Source organism: Oncorhynchus keta, chromosome 4 (genome assembly GCF_023373465.1).
Source record: "Oncorhynchus keta strain PuntledgeMale-10-30-2019 chromosome 4, Oket_V2, whole genome shotgun sequence".
NCBI lineage: Eukaryota > Metazoa > Chordata > Actinopteri > Salmoniformes > Salmonidae > Oncorhynchus > Oncorhynchus keta.
Genome location: NC_068424.1, coordinates 56,926,259 through 56,946,854, shown reverse-complemented (window position 1 = coordinate 56,946,854; position 20,596 = coordinate 56,926,259). Strand labels below are relative to the sequence as shown.

The window sequence follows — 20,596 nt, the reverse complement described above, 5'->3', positions numbered from 1 at the left end:
ACTACCTTATAGACACAAGTGTAAGGGGATAAGAATATGTACATAAAGATATATGAGTGAGTGATGGTACAGAGCGGCATAGGCAAGATACAGTAGATGGTATTGAGTGCAGTATATACATATGAGATGAGTATGTAAACAAAGTGGCATAGTTAAAGTGGCTAGTGATACATGTATTACATAAAGATGCAGTAGATGATATAGAGTACAGTATATACATATACATATGAGATGAATAATGTAGGGTATGTAAACATTATATTAGGTAGGATTGTTTAAAGTGGCTAGCGATATATTTTACATCATTTTACATCAATTCCCATTATTAAAGTGGCTGGAGTTCAGCAGCCACTCAATGTTAGTGGTGGCTGTTTAACAGTCTGATGGCCTTGAGATAGAAGCTGTTTTTCAGTCTCTCGGTCCCAGCTTTGATGCACCTGTACTCACCTCGCCTTCTGGATGATAGCGGGGTGAACAGGCAGTGGCTCGGTGGTTGTGGTCCTTGATGATCTTTATGGCCTTCCTGTGACATTGGGTGGTGTAGGTGTCCTGGAGGGCAGGTAGTTTGCCCCGGTGATGCGTTGTGCAGACCTCACTATCCTCTGGAGAGCCTTACGGTTGTGGGCGGAGCAGTTGCCGTACCAGGCGGTGATACAGCCCGACAGGATGCTCTCGATTGTGCATCTGTAGAAGTTTGTGAATGCTTTTGGTGACAAGCCAAATTTCTTCAGCCTCCTGAGGTTGAAGAGGCGCTGCTGCGCCTTCTTCATGATGCTGTCTGTGTGGGTGGACCAATTCAGTTTGTCTGTGATGTGTACGCCGAGGAACTTAAAACTTACTACCCTCTCTACTACTGTCCCATCAATGTGGATAGGGGGGTGTTCCCTCTGCTGTTTCCTGAAGTCCACAATCATCTCCTTAGTTTGTTGACGTTGAGTGTGAGGTTATTTTCCTGACACCACACTCCGAGGGCCCTCACCTCCTCCCTGTAGGCCGTCTCGTCATTGTTGGTAATCAAGCCTACCACTGTTGTGTCGTCCGCAAACTTGATGATTGAGTTGGAGGCGTGCGTGGCCACGCAGTCGTGGGTGAACAGGGAGTACAGGAGAGGGCTCAGAACGCACCCTTGTGGGGCCCCAGTGTTGACTTACTCTAGTAGTATTTTACTGGGTGACTTTTACTTGAGTCACTTTCTTTTAAATGTATCCTTTACTTAAATAAAAAGGTACTTTTTCCACCACTGGAGACCCCTGCCCTAGTCACTTCAGGGGTCACAAACTATCAAAATACATCTGAGTTTCTATTGTCTATTTCACCTGAAACTTTACATTTTTCTAAGAGATTGCACAATTCTCCTTTTTTAGGTTAGACAGCAAGACATATTACCAAGAAAATTCTGACTGTATAAAATCTTGATAAGACTTCATAATGACCGCTCCCACATTATTTTAAGTTTGTGGTGTAATATCATTACATGTCAGCAGGGGGCATAACACTAAACATATTTAAAGCAGGACAGACTAGTGTACTGACCTAAATGATATGCCTTTTTATGTACCCTGGGGAGGAGTGAGGAGGATGTGTGTTGATATTGGCAAAGGTAGGAAACAAAGTAGGATTCCAATCATTTAAAGTAAATTAAATATAACCCTTGATTATGAAACGTATAACAGTCTTACCATAACCCCCCAAAAAATAAATGGACTAAATGACCAGTCAAAACTGTTCTGGGTCAAGAAAATAAATGCCAAGACTGTACTCAGACACAATACTCCGCTAATTGAGAAATGTTCTCATTTCACTCCCGTTCGGGGTTGTTGTCGTGTTGCTTACACATCATTGACTGCTGTGACATGCTAACCAGTGAGATGTGTGAGTAAAATTGGGATTGCAGCAGCAGGTTATAACAAGCACGAGTCAGAGCCCCTCAGCTAATTGCCTGGCACTTGTCAATGACAAGCCCTCAGCCAACCATCTATGAAGTCATTTTTCTTAATTATGCTTTAATTGCTTTGTGAAATTACCTCTCAAGTCGAGCACCAACAAACTGTTCATGTTATTTACAGGCAATATATTATTAAATTAAGGCCAGGGGTGTCAATGCAGTTACTAACATTTTAGCCATAAGGGTTAGGAAGTCCAAAAACAGAGATAACTGAACTGGATGGTTGATGTTTTTTACCTGAGCAAGGGGTGGCGTTTGAGGACCATGACTGAAGTTGTACTAATATGGATGCCATTAAACATTTATACCAAGAGATTCACAGATTTTCTTTTGTGCACCACAGTAAGCCTTTTTACCAAATAGGGAGAAGACATGTGGCTGGGAAAATGACAGCCTAATGACTGACCACATAACATATTAATTACTTTAACATTATAGAAAGAGAAGATCAAGAAACCAGACCCATCAATGTGACATTATGCACTCTGTTTATTTGGCTGAGAGTGATGTCACTTCCTCTCAGAAGGCCCAGAATGGGCACCTGCACTATGTCACAATTTTAACATGTTCGTCTTGCATAGCCAATTGCAATGGTAAATATTCTCTTGACTACAAAACACACAACGTCAGTATTTTGTACAAAGACATTCGGTTATTGTTGTGAGTATGTACAGTCAGGAGGAGTTCACCATTTTGTGTAAGGGTTAACCCCTTGGAAAGAAGTAACAATGCCTTTTTTATTCCACCTACGTGTATGCCATCCCAATCCCTCTCGCAGTTTCACTCCTCGCCTGGGCTTGGTTCTGGAGGCAGTCCAAGGAGCATTTATGGATATTTGCTCACATAACTGCTTGTACAATGAAAAAAAAAATATCTCCAGTTATTCTCAGAGACAAAGACTTACATTGCTAAGTCAATTACAAATCTGATTATCTTCCAGTGGCAGTAGATAGGAATAGTCTGATCTAGGTCTGTGAAATCATCCCTAAAACAGAAAACAAAGACAAAGCTCAGCATCGGAGTCCAGTATGACAGACATGTTCAAATTGGTGGAGGAAGCCTAATGTGATTTCCAAGCTGAAATGAACCACACAAGTCTTTTGTGTAAAACACAATTACACTGAAAAGTAATCGCACATATTATTGACTTGAAAGTACATTGCTTTTATAACTAGCTTATGTTCCATCAATTGATCTACTGACCTTCAGGACCATGTCTGAGAACATCTTTAGGGGCCACATTTATTCAACCATTGGGCTTAAGCGGTGGACAGATTAGGCCTGGGTTTGCGGTGAGTTAACACATCATATCCGCAGGTCTTCTTCTTAGCAGTCTCATTTAGATATTCAAGACGTAGACCAAACATACTGAGGGCCTGTACGAATAAAAGTGATGTCAATGTGTTCCTTTATTGGGCCTGCATAATGACCTCCCTCCCCCTCTGCTGTACTCTGGCTGAACACCCAGGGGGATGCTTTTGTATCAGACGTAACCAGTCAACCACATCCTCTGCAAGAGCTCTCTGCATATATACACTAGACTCGCTACACTTGTTTCACTGCTCCCACACAGCAACCAGGAGCTCTTTAGGTAAGACCGAACTTTCATTAGCCGGCCGCAGTCTAGCCTGAAATTATTTCAACAAGCAAGGCGAACTGCCCGTGACACCTGATCAATCACTAGGCAAGGTGTGTTATTGAGAGAAATACTGGGGACAGCTGGGGAAAAGAACACACAAAATGCATCAAAACACACCATTCCACTGGTTGCGAACAAGTTCCTTAAAGAATGTGTGTGTTGTACGTGGATGTGTGATTGTGTGTGTGTGTAGTTGGGAGTGCAGAATCAATTTCACACGAGTGCATCAAGGAGACATGAGGCTGTGGCAGACATATTGAGCTGTCTGTCAGCCTCTCTGTTTTGAGCCCCATCTGCAGGAACTTAATGCACTATTATGTCAACAGTGACTGAGGGGCCAACTATGTAAGACCTGTCTGGGTGATAATAGCCATTAGCAGGAAACCAGGCATTAGGAAAGTCACTAACCATGCCTCTGCAGATGACATCACCTCAGCTGATAACGAGAGCGGAGCTGTCCTCAGGGAGACAGCAGTATACTTTTACTATAAGAGAGGTTGCATAGATGCCATGGACATGGCACATTTAGGACTGAGAAATGTGGAACTTTGTACCTTATCAGTGGAAAGCTATCCAAAGTTGGTATAGGACCCTAAAGACCCTCAGCACTCAAGGCTAATGCACTAGGAAACGCCCAGAGAGAATTGCATAGTCACTATACACGTTCCTCCCGATCTCTCAAGTCCCTAACCGACATAACTTGTGATCTCTGATGGTCTCATAGTTGCATTCTACACCAATGTAACAAATTATGATATGGGGAATGACCCTTCCTCTGACATCATGATGGACAATAACAGGTGCCGTACATGAAAGACCCATGAAAACCCTCAATCAGGCCCCCACATATGCAAAGAAATTAACACCCCTGAACTCAGAGGAAATGTTTCCAAAACAAAGGGTTTCACCAAATTCCTACAATATATTCCTTTGTGAGTTATCAATATTCTTATTTCATGTTTAATGAATACATTAATACACTGTTCCAGAAACAGACTACGTAAAAGAAAAACACATCATTTCATAGTTGAACATTCAACCAAAGACTCCCTAGAATGTTGTTGGAGGGAATGTACTCAGAATATTGAACTAATAGGGCTTAGAGGAACCTTATCCCCTGGAAATGTTGTTTGTAGGGTACTGAGCAAAGTCAATCAGCATGTATGGTAACCTCATTCTACGCTTATTAACAAAGCTTGGTCGAGGTTCGCTGTACAGGCTTGGTAGATTTGAGTGGACAAAATGGATCTACATCTGATACCAGAACAAATGACAACATACCCAGATATCTACTGGTGTTTATCAGTAAGGGAGAAAATACACCCCAAATCTGCTTGTCAATACATCTCTGTTCTTCTTGACACCTTGTGACTTGTAGTGTGTCCGGCTCACCCTCAGCGATATTGTGACTCCTAATCCTTTGTCATTGTAGCAACGCCTGCTAAGACTAGAGGGATCCATTAGCAGTTTTCGCAAAGAACAGTAATTACTGTATTTTGCGTCAGTGCCCGTACTTACTAACATTAAAACTAACCAATCCATCAAACAATTACTGTATTGCATTTTGGATATGGCCACTCAGGGTATGGCCTAGTTGTGATTTGTTTGATTCAGGCATATTTGGAATGGTTGTGTTACCATGTGCATTCTCAGAAGCCCTCTAGAAAATGAAACAAACAGATGTTCTGAGATTAGTATTCCTAGGTGTAATTATTTAAGGCTCTTGTCCAGCATGTTTGGTTTCCTTGTCATGTCATCTTTCGTTTCTCCAGATCTCTGATAGGATTCAAGAGAACTCATTGTTGTTATCCCGTCACTATACAGTGTGTAGAAAATTATTCCCAAGATCACCCCTAGAGGAGCTAGAAACTAGATTTGGCCTCGAAATTTGGCCTCCATAGTGTCTTTGGACAAGTAAACCACCCAGTAGACCATGTTGAAGGCTCCGAAGGACACTGGGAACAGGATGCGAGCGTACTTATCGATTTTACTCGTCCCGCCCATACCGGTGGTGGTCGGCTGGGAGCATGGCGACTGCTTGGGCTCATTTTTACCCATCAGTTGAATGTGCTCCAGTCTAGGTCCTAGGAGGTCCTGGAGGGAGGAGTCAGCAGTGGGCTGGCTCTGATTGGCTGGTATTGTCGGGGTGGTGGGTGGAGCCGGGGGCGTGTTCTTGACGGACAGGGTGGTGAAGGAGGTGTTCGGTTGGCTGGCAGGGCCGGGGCTGGAGTGGGGTAGGATGATGGTGTCCCCAGTCGACCCCGTGGATGAAGACGATTGGCCAGACTGGGGTTGTCTCCTGGTTACCCCTGTAGCTGCTATGCTGTATGACTCAGCTTTCTGGATGTCTTGCTGGGACATATAGTTCATCCGTTTGCGAAGGTTCCCATTGGTATCAGGGTTATGCTGTGGAGGAAAAATAAGCAAAAAACCCATATTGCAGTGAACTGTGCAACAACAAGAGCACACACCTTGAAGAGGAGACATTTGACTGAAATTAGACATTCAGTTAATTCTTTGTGGTGAAGGTAAAATATGACAATGGTATTGTGCTGATAAATATGAACTATATAGACCTCTCCGTGCGAGAGGACTATCAGGATAAAACAGCCAGAAACCTCCCATTCTAAACTTGGCCTATGGGCCTGAATATGACTGGCTTACTTTAGTTTGTATGGTAGAGTAACCCAGCTCAAAAACATTATTTGGGTAGGCTTTCGGTAATTTCACACAAACTTATGTCACAAGCACTGTTCCATGGGGTGGTTTGGCAGTACAGTAAAACATCAAAAGAGCTCATCTCCTGAGAGCAATCATAGTATTTCAACCCCAGTAGAGGGCGATGCTGCACTCTAACCACAGCCTCACCAGTGATAATTCCCCCACTGACTCCCAATGGAATGTTTGTAAACAGCTAACCATATGGTCTCCTGTCTGAGAGATGTGAGGCGGAGAACTGTGGATTCTAGGCTAAGTTTGACAACACTATGGCTGGAAGGTAAGGCTTAGAAAAATCTGCGCCACATCAATATACGCCACAGGTCCTAATGCCGAGCAGATTTCCCCACTGGGGCTGTGGCCACGGCTCTCTAGGAAAAGAGGCATCTGAAACCTATATACACACGTGACCCTGCTGTGTTGCCGTGGCAACCTGCTAATCCATTGATGTGCCGTTGTCACTAAACTGCATTCAGGCGAGATTATTCCACACGAGGATTTGAGATCCACAGAGAAACTAAGTAGTCTCCTGGCCACACAGGGGGAATGTATGGCTGTTTTCTGGTGGGAATCAGCCATCAAATCAACAGTTGGACTGTGACGCAAGAAATGTAACACCGCACAATGTAATGCCCTCAAATGTAGGATTGTGTTCTTACTACAGTAGGCCCGTGTTTGACAGATCACATGTATGGAGTAATGAATTCAATAAAAACATGTTTGGTCAAACCCCATTACACACGCTTTAGGCATGCATATGCCTTCAAGAGAACAGATTGTAAAATGCTGAACAACAACATGTTTGCGTCACATTGCAACTATAGGTCAATTATTATTATTACTATTTAACACGTTACCCATTCTATAACGCATGTCTTCAAAACACGTGCATCTTAAAATGCTGGAGAGTCCTTTTTAATCACAAGAAAGCAAGCACATGTAGGACATTCAGAGCATATTTAGAATTTTTAGGGATAATATTGCTAAGCCTCTGCGCTGGATTACAAATGGCGTGCATTGATCTAAGCAGACAGCTGTACTCTAAACAGGCCAAACTTAATGTGTGTTCACCATTTACTATTCTTATTAGGCCTTCAGGAAGTGAATCGTCATCATGCTTCTAGCTCATGCTATCATGGAGAGAGAGAGAGAGAGAAAGAGGGGTACAAAGAAAGAGCAGTACAGAGAAAGAGGGGGGCGAAATACTTCAAACTATCAATGAATGATAAAGTAACTTTCAGTTATAGTATTGTCTGACATTTCCAATGCATTTCTTTGAATGGGTGATCACCATGTGATTCATGAAATGCCAGTCATTGTAAACGCTTCTTTAACTCTCATCTGTCACAAAAGAGTCTTTAAAGCAAATCGGAAAGTTTGAAAAACATGGCCTTTCAATATCGCTGATATTTTAGACTTGAATTGAATCTCCATTTGATGAGATTAGCAAACAAATTAGCAAGGGGAGTGCACACGGCAGTCTCTGAAGGGTAAAGAGAATGAAAATAAGTCTTAAGTCTCACCTGCAGAACTTCCTCCATTTCCTTCACTTTCACTGGGGTTGTTTGGGGGGCCGGTGGGCATTTTGCCGGCTTCCTTTTCAGTCTCTCCATCTCCGCGTTGGTAAAGTAGTTGACGGCAGCGAACTCGATGAGGGCGGAGAAGACAAAGGCAAAACACACGGCAATAAACCAGTCCATGGCTGTGGCGTAGGAGACCTTGGGGAGGGAGTGGCGCGCGCTGATGCTCAACGTGGTCATGGTCAAGACTGTGGTGATGCCTGAAAATGAGAAAAAGTTTAACCTTGGCTGTAGTCAAAATAATACAAGTTACATCAACACACTAAACTAATACAACTAAAACAGTAGGCCTAACCATCCTCTATATCAGAATGACTCAAACCTTTCCTCAGGGACCCCCCAGCTGTTCAATGTATTGAACTAGCACACCTGATTCAACTGATCAACTAATCATCAATCACATAACTAATTGAATCAGGTGTGCTAGTTCAGGTCTACAACTTCTTAGAAAATCTATGAAAATGATTTAGAAAATTCAGCACACAAAGCAATGCATGACAGCCTTAATGCTAAATATGAAAAACAGGAAACGGAATGTTTGTGACACTAGAATGACCTGTAAAACTCCAGTCGATGACCTATTGACCTTTGCTTCCAATGCGTTCCCTCTTAATGAGATTGCCCTAGCGACCCCGTAGCATATCTACTTTCCCGCCTCTCTAATTCCTTTTTAAACAATAACCAATCCGACCTGCGCCAAGGATCATACCATTACAATAACTGGGGAGTTACAATAAACTTGTAGGTCACATGTCCTTGGGATTATTAGCAAATAGCTATAAATGTGATTTAGTGAAAATCACCTTTATGTTAGAGATATGACACAATATGTACCGCCAGGCCACCTGCTCTGACGTGCCTCGCAGCATAATTATGTGTCTAAACTCAGCCGACCACCGGACGATTCTGTAATGTATGATTCCGAGGACGAAATATGCAGAGGTAGATATTAGCTTTAATATTAGGATATTAGTTCATATTCGTGTCTTTCATTGGGTTAATTTGCGTGATCAGAGGCACAATCGTTCTTGATACAGATTAATGAGGTGTGACTGATTTTAATCAGATGAGCTATTACAATCCAATTTTTGAATAATGCCTGTTTCTATTGGAATACATGCATTTTCATTCCTTATCTTGTGACACATTGTTAAGATTAGAACGCATTGCTTTGGAGTTGCTTGGATTAGCACAGAATGGGTCTCATTGCTATAAAATTGCTAGGATTAGGACAGAATGGGTCTCATTGCTATAAAATTGCTAGGATTAGGACAGAATGGGTCTCATTGCTATAAAATTGCTTGGATTAGGACAGAATGGGTCTCATTGCTATAAAATTGCTTGGATTAGGATAGAATGGGTCTCATTGCTATAAAATTGCTTGGATTAGGACAGAATGGACCTCATTGCTTTAATGAAGGTTGCTTGGATTGGAACAGAATGGTTAACATGACCAGTGCATGTTCAAAAGGCGGAGCCAGTTTCATTAGCCTGGTCCCAGATCTCATTGTGCTGTTTTGCCAACCCCTATGGCCTTTGTCATGCCAGACATTGATTGGACAAACATATCTGAGACCAGGCTAGTTTTATATGACGTCAATGTCAAATTCACCAGACAATAACACATTGAGCCTCCAGGGGGAGCTTTGCTAATCATCCCTCAAGTCAATGTCTTTTTTCCCTCCTCTACAACCATTATATGTGCCAGGCTTGGAGTCACAGAGTCAGAAAATGGAACGTTATATCGTGGGAAGAGGAGAGAAGGGAAGAAAATGCCAGTCAGCCTGTACGTTAGTGCACACTCCCACACACACGCGAGAGACGAGAGAGTACTGTAACAGCCCCAAAGCCCGGGGGATTGGCCAATGCAACAATATTTATGTTCCCACGACACCCTCCTGTCACATATTGGACAGTTTCATTAGCTTGCCACTGAGACGGGAGGGGACTGAGGGGATGCATTGGGGCGTTGTGTGAATCAATGTGGCTGTGGAATAACACACACTGGCCTCTACAGCTGCTGAGATATGAGTAGAACCCATTGAGTCAGCGATATGTGTCCCTGAAAGAAAGTCAGCGGGCTAAATGAATAGGCCCACAGATGAAACAGATGCAGTAACCAACATCATGTGGAGTAGCATGTAACAAAGTGCCAAAAGTGGGTGCTCATAAAGAAATTTACATTTCCATCAACACATGCAAGAGCAAAAAGCAATTACCTTCTCATGACATTAAACCTACTGTATTTTCAACTACCAACCCCACTGGATCAGCCAAAACAGTACTTTCCCCCAAAAAAATATCCTCCAATTATTTTACAGTGGTGCCCATGAAAGTCACACATCCTCATAGACACCCATATAACAAACACCCCAGTAATCATCCATATAACCAATACCCCTGCAATCACCCACATAACCAACACACCAGCAAGCACCCATATAAACAACACCCCAGCAATCACCCACATAACCAACACACCAGCAATCACCCATTTAACAAACACCCCAGCAAGCACCCACATAACCAACACACCAGCAAGCACCCATATAACTAACACACCATCAATCACCCATATAAACAACACCCCAGCAATCACCCATATAAACAACACCCCAGTAATCATCCATATAAACAACACCCCAGCAATCATCCATATAAACAACACCCCAGTAATCATCCATATAAACAACACCCCAGTAATCACCCATATAAACAACACCCCAGCAATCACCCATAAAACCAACACCCCAGCAATCATCCATAAAACCAACACCCCAGCAATCATCCATAAAACCAACAGCCCAGTAATCACCCATATAACCAACATCCCAGCAATCACCCACATAACCAACACCCCAGCAATCATCCATAAAACCAACACCCCAGCAATCATCCATAAAACTAACACCCCAGTAATCACCCATATAACCAACATCCCAGCAATCAATATTGAAGAAATAGAAGAAGCTAGCAGGAGGACAACAGTACACCTCAGAAACCACTGACCTTACATTACTCAGCCACGTGCACTAGATTTCTTCTATACTAAAAGGACCCTATCCTACACAGCTAATCCTCTACAACCAGGCATGGAATTTAAGGATTTTGGGCACTGGCCAGCCAGGCTAGTAGACAGCAATTTTTACTAGCCCGTGTCCAAAATCTGTGCTATGGGATATTTCAAAAGAGAAAAATGGTACTAACCGACAGGCTAGTTTGGCTCATTTTCTATTAGTCCCGTCTAAAAAGTACTAGTCTCAAGCTAGCTAAAATTCTATCCATGTCTACAACTCACAAAAAAAATCCAGGAGAGGTTAATTAAGTGCTAAAGTTCATTTCAGTTCAGGAAACTAAATGGGCATGAAAAAGAATAAGACTGAAGACTATAATACAATGGATACTCAATTATGCAATACAGAAATGCAGATTTACACAGAGCACTTGTAAAAGTCTGATTACGCAACGAAGGGAAAGGTGGTGTGGAATTGATAGGAGACCAGGCAAACCGACATAGAGGATATGTGATGAACATCTGGTAAAGTACACTAATTCCATGAAAGGTGCACAAGGTTCCCAGCTTAAAGGTGTACTCTTTCATTTCTGACTCCACCCACAGTGGGGACTGAACACTTCTGTTTCTGTACAACTGGGCATATTGGCAAATGCAACTGCCAATTTGATGGATAACAAAAATAGACACAAAAATAACACACATTTAATTAAGCGTAGACCTTAATAGATGTGTGAGAGGCTAAAGACAGAACGTTGAATGCTCTGGCTACACAGCTACAAAAAATGGAGACAGAGACGACACAGAAGAGGCACTTCCCTCTTCACATTTGCATCTTCTCAGCCTCTCAACAGACGTATTCTACAGAATGGCGGGATTTGTGAGTAATACTTACCGAAGACTGTTCGAGCCGGGACCGATTCCTTATTTATCCAGAAGGACACTTGGGAGAGGATTACTGTCATGATGCAGGGGATATACGTCTGAATCATGAAGTAGCCCATTTTCCGCTTCAAGTGGAAGTGCACTGTCATCACCACGTATTCACCTGGCGGATAGCCATAGATGTCACAGTTGATTAGTTCATGACTGGCATGAGACAATGAGTAAGAGGACAGGAAATAATGGACTCCTGGTAGCATGGGGTTTTTATTGTGTCTTCTCTGTTCTCTGAGGTACATGGTGTCAAACAGTTATTTGGACAAAGCCACTGTAGAGAAAACATTCCAAACGGAAGTAAGAACTGATGAAGAAATGTAAATGATTATTAACAAAGAATGGCATCACCATCATCAGAGTTGGGGATATCTACTATATCTAACCAATGGTAAGTAGCTTTTCACCAGCCCATCATACCTGTGATTGACTTGACCTCTTCACTACTGACAGTGTGGCCAATGAGATCGTACTGCACTAGGCTGGAGGATTCTGGGGGAACCTCCACTGAATACTGTGGTCCTTTGGTCCAGGTATAGATCATCTCTGTTTTAGGGTATGCATCTGAGGGTGGAGAAGGAAAAGATTTGGATTAAACTCTCAAGTGGGGGGCAATTCTAAATTGTAGAGTGAGACAGAGAGAGAGGAGAGGATTAATTATAGGATAGAGAGAATGTCACGTTTAAGTTTATGAAAGAATGACTACTGTAAGCCGGTGACATCCTCTTCATAACTCTAAGCTCTGTGAACATGAGAAATGTTTCTATCTCCCCCATTTAGTCAGGTGATCACAATGCATTTGAAAGAGACATATTGACGTGATGGTGAAAAGTCCAGTCACACATGATTTCCCCACTTGATCTGCACTTCACTCACTGACTTAATACATGCAAATGTTGAAGATTACCTCAAATGGTACACTCTCTGGATTTTCAGATATATTTTCCTCACAATTTGATGGAAAATGAGTAGTACAATAGCAATAGCAATGAGTTGGCTTTTAAACAAACTACCCGGTCTCACAAGCTCTTTGGTACAATGTTTTTGCATATCCAACGTTGCAAAGATGTTGCAAAAACAGTGAAATGTGACATGAGAGTTCCTATAAGACAGGGCTGAAAGAAAAACGAGAACACAGGCTTGGGTTTATGTTAGGGTCTGTCTCCGGCTACGCATGCCCCCTTACGTTGTTCTCATTTGCCATTTCCCACAGGGGACTCGAAGTCGGCAGGACACCAACTGCGCCGGGAAAATGGGCCAGCTGGGGCATGTTGTGGAGCGGAAAGCTGCGAGGCGCTCCGACACACACCAGCTCTGGAGAGAACCGGAATAGGTCTGAGCTAACCAGGGGCGAGGAGAGGGATTCTGACCTTTACACCATCGGGTCCAACATCTACTTCCCTGACTCTGGGCCAGGATGGGAGGATGGGAGGATGGGAAGGTACTATCTTAAACCAAGAGTAATGTGACAGAATGATAACAGAGGAATCTATTTTGTCCTCTACCTCTACAATGTCACAAGTGATGATAACAGATTGGGGGAGGATTGGGAAGTGCATGGGAAAACCATCCTTCATTCCTCCTCCTTTCTTTAGTTTTCCCCTCAGCAGATGTTATCTTAAATCACTTCTGTTTTCTGACAAGAAAGAAGGCTCATTGGAGAGATCCTTTCATCAGAGATAAGTCACTGTTTTGCTGACCTCTCATTATGAATAAGTGCTGATTTTGGGTTTCTTTGTTCTGTTTTTGGTACAAAAAGAATGTAATGTATTATTAGCATTTTAGTCAGAAAAGTAATTACTTCTCACTCTGGGAATATGTCTGAAATCCTCAAATATGACAAAGCTGGAAGAATTTGACAATTAATATGGTAATGGTATTACAATAGAATGGTATATTTTTCTAACCCAATTAGTCAACTCCATTTATGTGACGAACTGGGACAGATTTAGTGCATTGAAGTATAAATAGGTTTTTAAAAACATTGCATACTAAATGAATTGAGACAAAGGACAAATGAGTTTACTATGAAAGCATGTAAGCACGTAAACAGTGTCAGGTTTAAGATCTACTAAGAAACAGTACAAGTGGATTTGCTTTGGGGTGTATGTCAATAAATACACAGTGTTCCGAAGTATGCATGTCATCAGAACAAGGACTAAGAACCACTTCATCAAGTCACTCCTGATACAGTATTATAATAGACGTACATTGTCATATCATACTTACAGCTTCCAAACTTGAGAGGGCATGCATGTCCATCCATGGGGAAGTCAACCAGCTTCATGGGACACTCTGCACTGATAGTCAACCTATTGGGGACACATAAACCCAAACATATGAGAACCAATGGGAGTTGGAGAGAGTTGGGACCCATCTAAACAGAACTCAAACATGCATCATATCTATACAGTGGGGCCCTACTTTTATGATGGATACTGTAGGTAGGCTGAATAGCACTTAGCATTGTAACACTGGCATGCTGGGTAAGCATCAGGGTATGTAAAGCATTTTGGCAAATGTATTACCTCATGGTGTAAAGAATGGTGCCGTTCTTCATAATGCGGAATAGCCTGTTGGGGGCAGTCATGTTGTGGGCCACAGACTTCTTGCCATTCCTGAAGAAGGTGTCTGGAGTCCACACATTGGAGACCATCATGTTGTTGAGGCGGAGGATCTCGATAGGCCCCTCATACCTCAGCCTCCTGTCCATCCATGTCTGTCTGAAGAACACGTCCATGGTGTACTCCTGAGGAAGCAAAAGACAGAAATTGGCAAATGTCAGAAATAAACAGTTATGTTTGGGACTTCATTCTTATATGAAACGATAAGTGCATGGTCAGTCAAACTTATTTTCGGGTACTCATCTGTTTCAAATTCTTGATTTGGTACATACCATTTCAACATCAGAGACAGGCCCGAAACTTGTCACATAAATGTCTGTTTTCACCTCTGTCACTGGACCTATTGAGAGAACAATTGAATCAGCTTCACAATCCCTAGAATATCCTAGGCATATCTCATTACAGCCCCAATAGACCTTAGACTAGTAGTTCTGGTTTGCTAGTCCACCCTTTAAGCATCAACCCTCATTTGACCTGTATTCACCTGTAGGCCTGGAATAATATGTAAAACATGAAACCCCAGAAACAGCCTAACATGGGCCAAACGTTGGGTTGGTAGTGCTGTGTGGATGTGTGCCAAAACGACTAACCCAAATAACCGGCAATGCCCTGTATGCAATAGTCTATAGTTTATGACTACCGAACAACCTGCACCAGTTTCTAAGCATGCATATAATGGAATGCAAAATAGCTAAATAGGTTTAAAACATAAACCTCTGGGACAAGCCGATCAGTATCTAACCTATGCTATGCACACTTGAAGGGTGAGTTCTGAAGTTTACGCGCCCTGAGTTGGAATATTTTTTAGGGTTGAGTTGAAGAGCGGAGCTTAAGGTATTTTCAAGCACAACGACATGCATGTCAGATGTCATTGCTGTAGGCCTAATGAACGATAAAGAGGTTACTTCTCGTTAAATGCATAGTCTTTAAACGTGCGTCTGATACTTTGAGCTCGTGGAGGATTTGACAGACACGAAAAGTACATCTGCACTCTTTCTACTTAAATTGTGCATTAAGCGGCTTTTTCCACAGCGATTACATAACTAAACTCGCTTAAACATTTGAAGGTAGCATACCGTTTTCAGTCGCACATAAGAGTCAAAGCAGTGAATATAAGAAAGTGTTAATTCAATTCATGATGACCAGCTTTTGAAACATGGAATGTCGCTGTACGTCTGTGGGAGGTAGTGCTCGTAACTCAGTAGAGCAACATGTTTCACTTGAAACAGTATTGAATAGCTCTGGTTGAAAAATGCAATGCAATTTTGATCGCAACCTCATACCCTATCTAAACTATTCAATAGCATTGGCACAATAGTGATAATAATTTTCGACCATCTCTGAGCCACATAGAAACTCATTCAACAGCCGAAAACTGTCACTGCTTAGATAGGTACCTACCACCAAATCCAGGTCGCAGTCTGTTGTCATACCCGTCCAGTAGTCGGTCTAAAATGCGTGTAAAATTCTCGGGATATATTCTCTCATCCTTTTTTATCGTTCCAGATATTCTCTTTACACTGAAAAACGACACACATAATACAAATAGTTTGTTATCGTGAAATACAGCAGCTTCCCAGATGCCCAGACTATGGATGACAAAATTGGGAGTCACAACCATATGACACATTTAGAGCACTTTTGGATTTCAGCACCTAGAGTCTTCGGGACCATGGACAGCGGCACCAGAGCAGCTCGCGCCAATCTAACAGGAGAAAATCACCCCCCCAGATCATGTATTTTAGAAACTCACCAAGCAGTCAGGCAGAAAAGGTAGAAGAGAGTCGAAATATAACTGGGGTACATCGCAGTCACCATCTCCTTCTTGGCAGAAACCATCGTTGCATGCCATACTTTAAGCCTCTTCACATCTCCCTTAGGTAAATGTCTTGTCCCAAGGAACGATTAAAGCCAGAGAGACAGAGAGAGCGGAACGGCACAAAAGCAACTCCAGCAGCATCTCCCGTTATCTCTCTCTTGCCAAGGAAAAAAGCCCGTGCCAGCGGAGCATCTGAACGCGCGCACCTTTCAGGCTGTCGCTCGATGACTTAACCAAACACCTTCTTCTCTCAGTTGTTGGCATCCATCCACCAGTCCAGTATGTATGCTCTCCCCCAGTCTCACACCATCGTTTGACTTGAGAGATGAATAGAATAAACGTGCACGGTGCACTGTTCAGCGCTGAAATTTTGTATGGCAAAATTGTGTTGTGCGTCTGCCGCGCAATACATCCAGTGGTGAGACCAACAGCTTTCAAATCAGGATGTGACTGCTTGTATGTAGTTACACCCTCGCCCCAAAGCTATGGTGACAAAATTGCTGTTAAACTTTTTCATTTAGAGTGGACCATATGCTATGCCATATACGCTGAGAAAAAAAACAAATATAACTGTGTGTGTGTGTGCGTGTGTGTATGTCAAATATTCAGTGCAAAATCAAAAGGTTCTGCATCAGTCCATCACTTCACTTTATCTAAAGCAATTGATGAGACTCAAGGAGTCATGTTGCTTGTGGAAGACTGCATTCTAGATTCAAATGGGTCAGTCTCGTCGCAATATGCAATCACACACACGTGCACGCACGCACGCACGCACACAGGTAGAGTAGAGGAACTGGGACAAGCCGCATGCTGCTTCACAGATTTCTCTGGACCTGAGATAGGAACTTCAGAGAGACAGTGTATGTGTGTGTGTGTGTGTCCTAAATCTTAACCAGTAGAGGAAACGTGTGTGTGTGTGTGTGTGTGTGTGTGCCCAGGTCCGTGTGTGTGTGTGCCTGTGCCCCTCTGAGCCTATGCACCTGAAGGTGGGGTGCAGGTAAAATCCCTGCTCTGCAACCAGACAGAACATCACTGTCTAGGCTCTTACACAGTACTGGCTTTAACAGAGGAGAAGCTAATTAGAACTCTGTTTGTTGGGAGTCTGAACAATGTGCTGGCAACACAGGAGGTTGATTTGGAGCTGGAAATGTGCACCCAATGAACAGTCAGCGTGAACCTGGTACAGTATGCATCCCAAATGGTACCCTATTCTCTACATAGTGCACTTATTTTAGTCTAGTCAAAAGTAGTGCACTTTATAGGGAAAGTAGTGCACCACATAAAGAATAGGGTGCCATTTAGGACGCAGCCCTGGAATCATGTGGTAACAGCAGTTCCCTATGTTCTACCCACAACCCTCCCACCCACCTTAGTCCACCCACAACACACTGAAGCATCACTGCTTTCTTTGTGGGGGATGAGTAATGCACATGCTCTTTATGGGGAGGGCTTTGTTCCAACTATAACACCTTATGTATGTTATTCAATTAGAATATGTATGTTTCACATGAGGACTCTGGGTATGTACAGAAAAGAATTGGACATATATGTAACAGTATTCATAAATGTATGCAATGGAATGTCTTAAAGTGTTTTAGTAAACATACATGTAAAGCTTTTTATGCTATCTTGACCTTTCATAGTCTAACCTGACTTCTGTCTTAGAGAGGACAACATGTATTGTAGCCTTCAAATAAGGTATGTTGTTTTAGTCTTAATTAAGATAATAATGTGCTGCTTTACAACGAGGACAGGACGGTGATGGGAAAAATCAACATATTTTACTCTGTGTGTGTGTGTGTGTGTGTGTGTGTGTGTGTGTGTGTGTGTGTGTGTGTGTGTGTGTGTGTGTGTGTGTGTGTGTGTGTGTGTGTGTGTGTGTGTGTGTGTGTGTGTGTGTGTGTGTGTGTGTGTGTGTGTGTGTGTGTGTGTGTGTGTGTGTGTGTGTGTGTGTGTGTGTGTGTGTTTGGTAGTCCACGTCCCAGGACTCCTTGAAACAGGTTATCTTGCTCTGTAAGATATATACCCTGCAGCAAGTTTACTGCTATGATAACCTAGTTTCTCACCTGTGTGTGTGTGTGCGCGTGCCCATGTGTGCGAATACATGTTTGAGTGTGAGCATGTGTGCAGGCGTGTGTGTAGGTTTGTGTGTGGTGTGTGAGTGGCTATAAGACTGGGTTTGTGTGTGTGTACATCCATGCTAAAATATGCTGGTTTAAAACCTAAATACCAGAAGAAAATAACAAAAATATTTGAATGATAACATTTTGCTCATATCCAGACATTTTCCTGACATGCTCAGTCAGTATCCCCTCAAATACAGATTTACAGTAAATGATGGTATTTTAACAGAAAACGAAGCCATACAAATGCCATTATAGCTGTATGTTAAGCATGTCATTGTGTGTAATTGTTTTAGGTCATTGCGTTGAGTACACAGAATGTAATGGGCAGGTAGAGAGAGAAAGCAGCCCCTTTGCACTGGGCCTGGGATTAATGATGCTACACGGCGGTGTTGGCACATGAACCCAATGAGTCAGAACCGTGAGTCAAGCTGTCTAGTAATCACACCCCAGCCAATCTTAGCTAAACAGAGGCACATCAAGCATAGGGAAAGAGATACTATGAAAGATGCAGCGTTTTACCTTCCACTGCATCAATGCCTAGGTGTTTGACTGAGTGAACAATGATTGATAGTCATCTTCCTCACCGTCATCATCATCAGTTAAAGCCTTGCTATTTATGTTTCTTGCTATTTTAGGCTTCTTATGCATTTCATAATGTGACGACATATTTAACAAAGTGACAAAGGTAAATCCCCAAACTTAGCACAAGCCCATGAGCTTTGAAAACAGCTGGCTGATATCTCAATAGAGCCACTTTATGTAATGTTAATACATTTGGGAATGTATCCATACTCTCTGAATTGCAGCGCATCTTGTTGACTAGTGCATTTGAATTCATTTACAAACGTTTGAAGGGATTTACAATTGCTGGAAATTACAGCCTGGCATGATTATTTGGCTAACTTTATTTTTAATGATCGTTTCCGATCGGATCTGATGACAGGCAAAACATGGCTCCAGATGGTGGCACACATCATGGTGCTGCAGGAACCAAAACGATGACACAGTTATTGTAACATGCAGAGTTTGGTGTGTCAATGCTTTATCTAACGCAAGGTTATGGTGATGTCACTTGGTTTCCGTCCCATTTGCCTGCGGCTCAGCAAAAAAGGCCCAGCACAAGTGTTGTGCATACATCTGCTGCTGCTGGTGGGGGGCATGGGCTGACGTGGCGACGGATGAGGAAGTGATGCAGGATGCAAACTGTGACTATCTTTCCATGATATCCTCAAGAGGGGGCAAGGAGATGAGATCACAGAGACGGAGAAAGGAGCAGCTTTCTGTGCCACAAAGCAGTCTGATAAAAGTACAGTACAGTATCAAAGGATGAGGATATTTGGTTACTTTACCCATAACCTACAACGCATAGTGACTTTGAACAAAGCACCGATCTAAATATCAAAATGATAAATTACGCCCTGGGAAGGTCACAGCTCTCAAGCCAACGGATGAAGGTTCATCATGAGCATCAAACACCCAATCTTCCAAAGAGGGGAGAAAAAGATGATCGTTAAAGTCCAAAATATTTCCTGAATTGAGCCCAAACTGAAATACTTAGTGGTGTGCGTAGTAGTTGCTAAGGGTAAAGGAGTGCATAGCAATATTCACATAGACACCCACACAGGACAAGTATCCTGCCAATGTCCAAGTTATAAAATAAGACATTTTGCAAACCCATGCGACCCAAATCCTTTAGTCTCTGTAAGAGGCTTTTATGAATCTGGGGTGGTTTCTTAATCCAAATAGAGGAACCACTGCATTAAAAGAGATTTGGGAATAAAGATGGGGATTGACTAAACCAGATATTGAAATGTAAGTCAATATGAATTCATCCTGCTAGGAAACTACTAGAAATTGTACACTAGAAATGCATGTTTAGAGTTATTGTCACACAAGTATTTACATGTATTGTAGGAAAACGTGAGCGAGATGCACTTGAACTCAATTCTTCGCAGCAGGATCGAGGCCATTGGTCGACAGTCTCTCCAGTTTCTCCTCTGAAGGGGCAAAGGTTACCAGATCACTGAAGGTGATCATCCTTCTCATGGTGGAGCCAGGAGCATTGCAGAAGCCATGAGGTAGTCTGCAGAGCTCATACAGACCAAACAGGAGTTGTACAAGGAGTACATTTCTTGTCAACTTCATGGAGAAAGGTGTTATGGATGCACCTTGAAAGCCCAAGGGACCAATACATGG

General features: G+C 42.6%; 1 protein-coding gene across 1 annotated transcript; it reads right to left on the bottom strand.

Moving 5' to 3' along the window:
- Positions 1-1,919: 1,919 nt before the first annotated feature.
- Positions 1,920-16,890, bottom strand: gabra4 (gamma-aminobutyric acid type A receptor subunit alpha4). The gene is made up of 9 exons (XM_035766181.2): positions 16,209-16,890; positions 15,857-15,975; positions 14,728-14,795; positions 14,360-14,580; positions 14,061-14,143; positions 12,252-12,395; positions 11,791-11,943; positions 7,826-8,082; positions 1,920-5,990 (listed from the first exon to the last, which is right to left on the bottom strand). Exons 1-9 carry the CDS (start codon positions 16,292-16,294, stop codon positions 5,454-5,456), a joined length of 1,668 nt encoding a protein of 555 aa, XP_035622074.1. The 5' UTR covers positions 16,295-16,890; the 3' UTR covers positions 1,920-5,453.
- Positions 16,891-20,596: the final 3,706 nt, after the last annotated feature.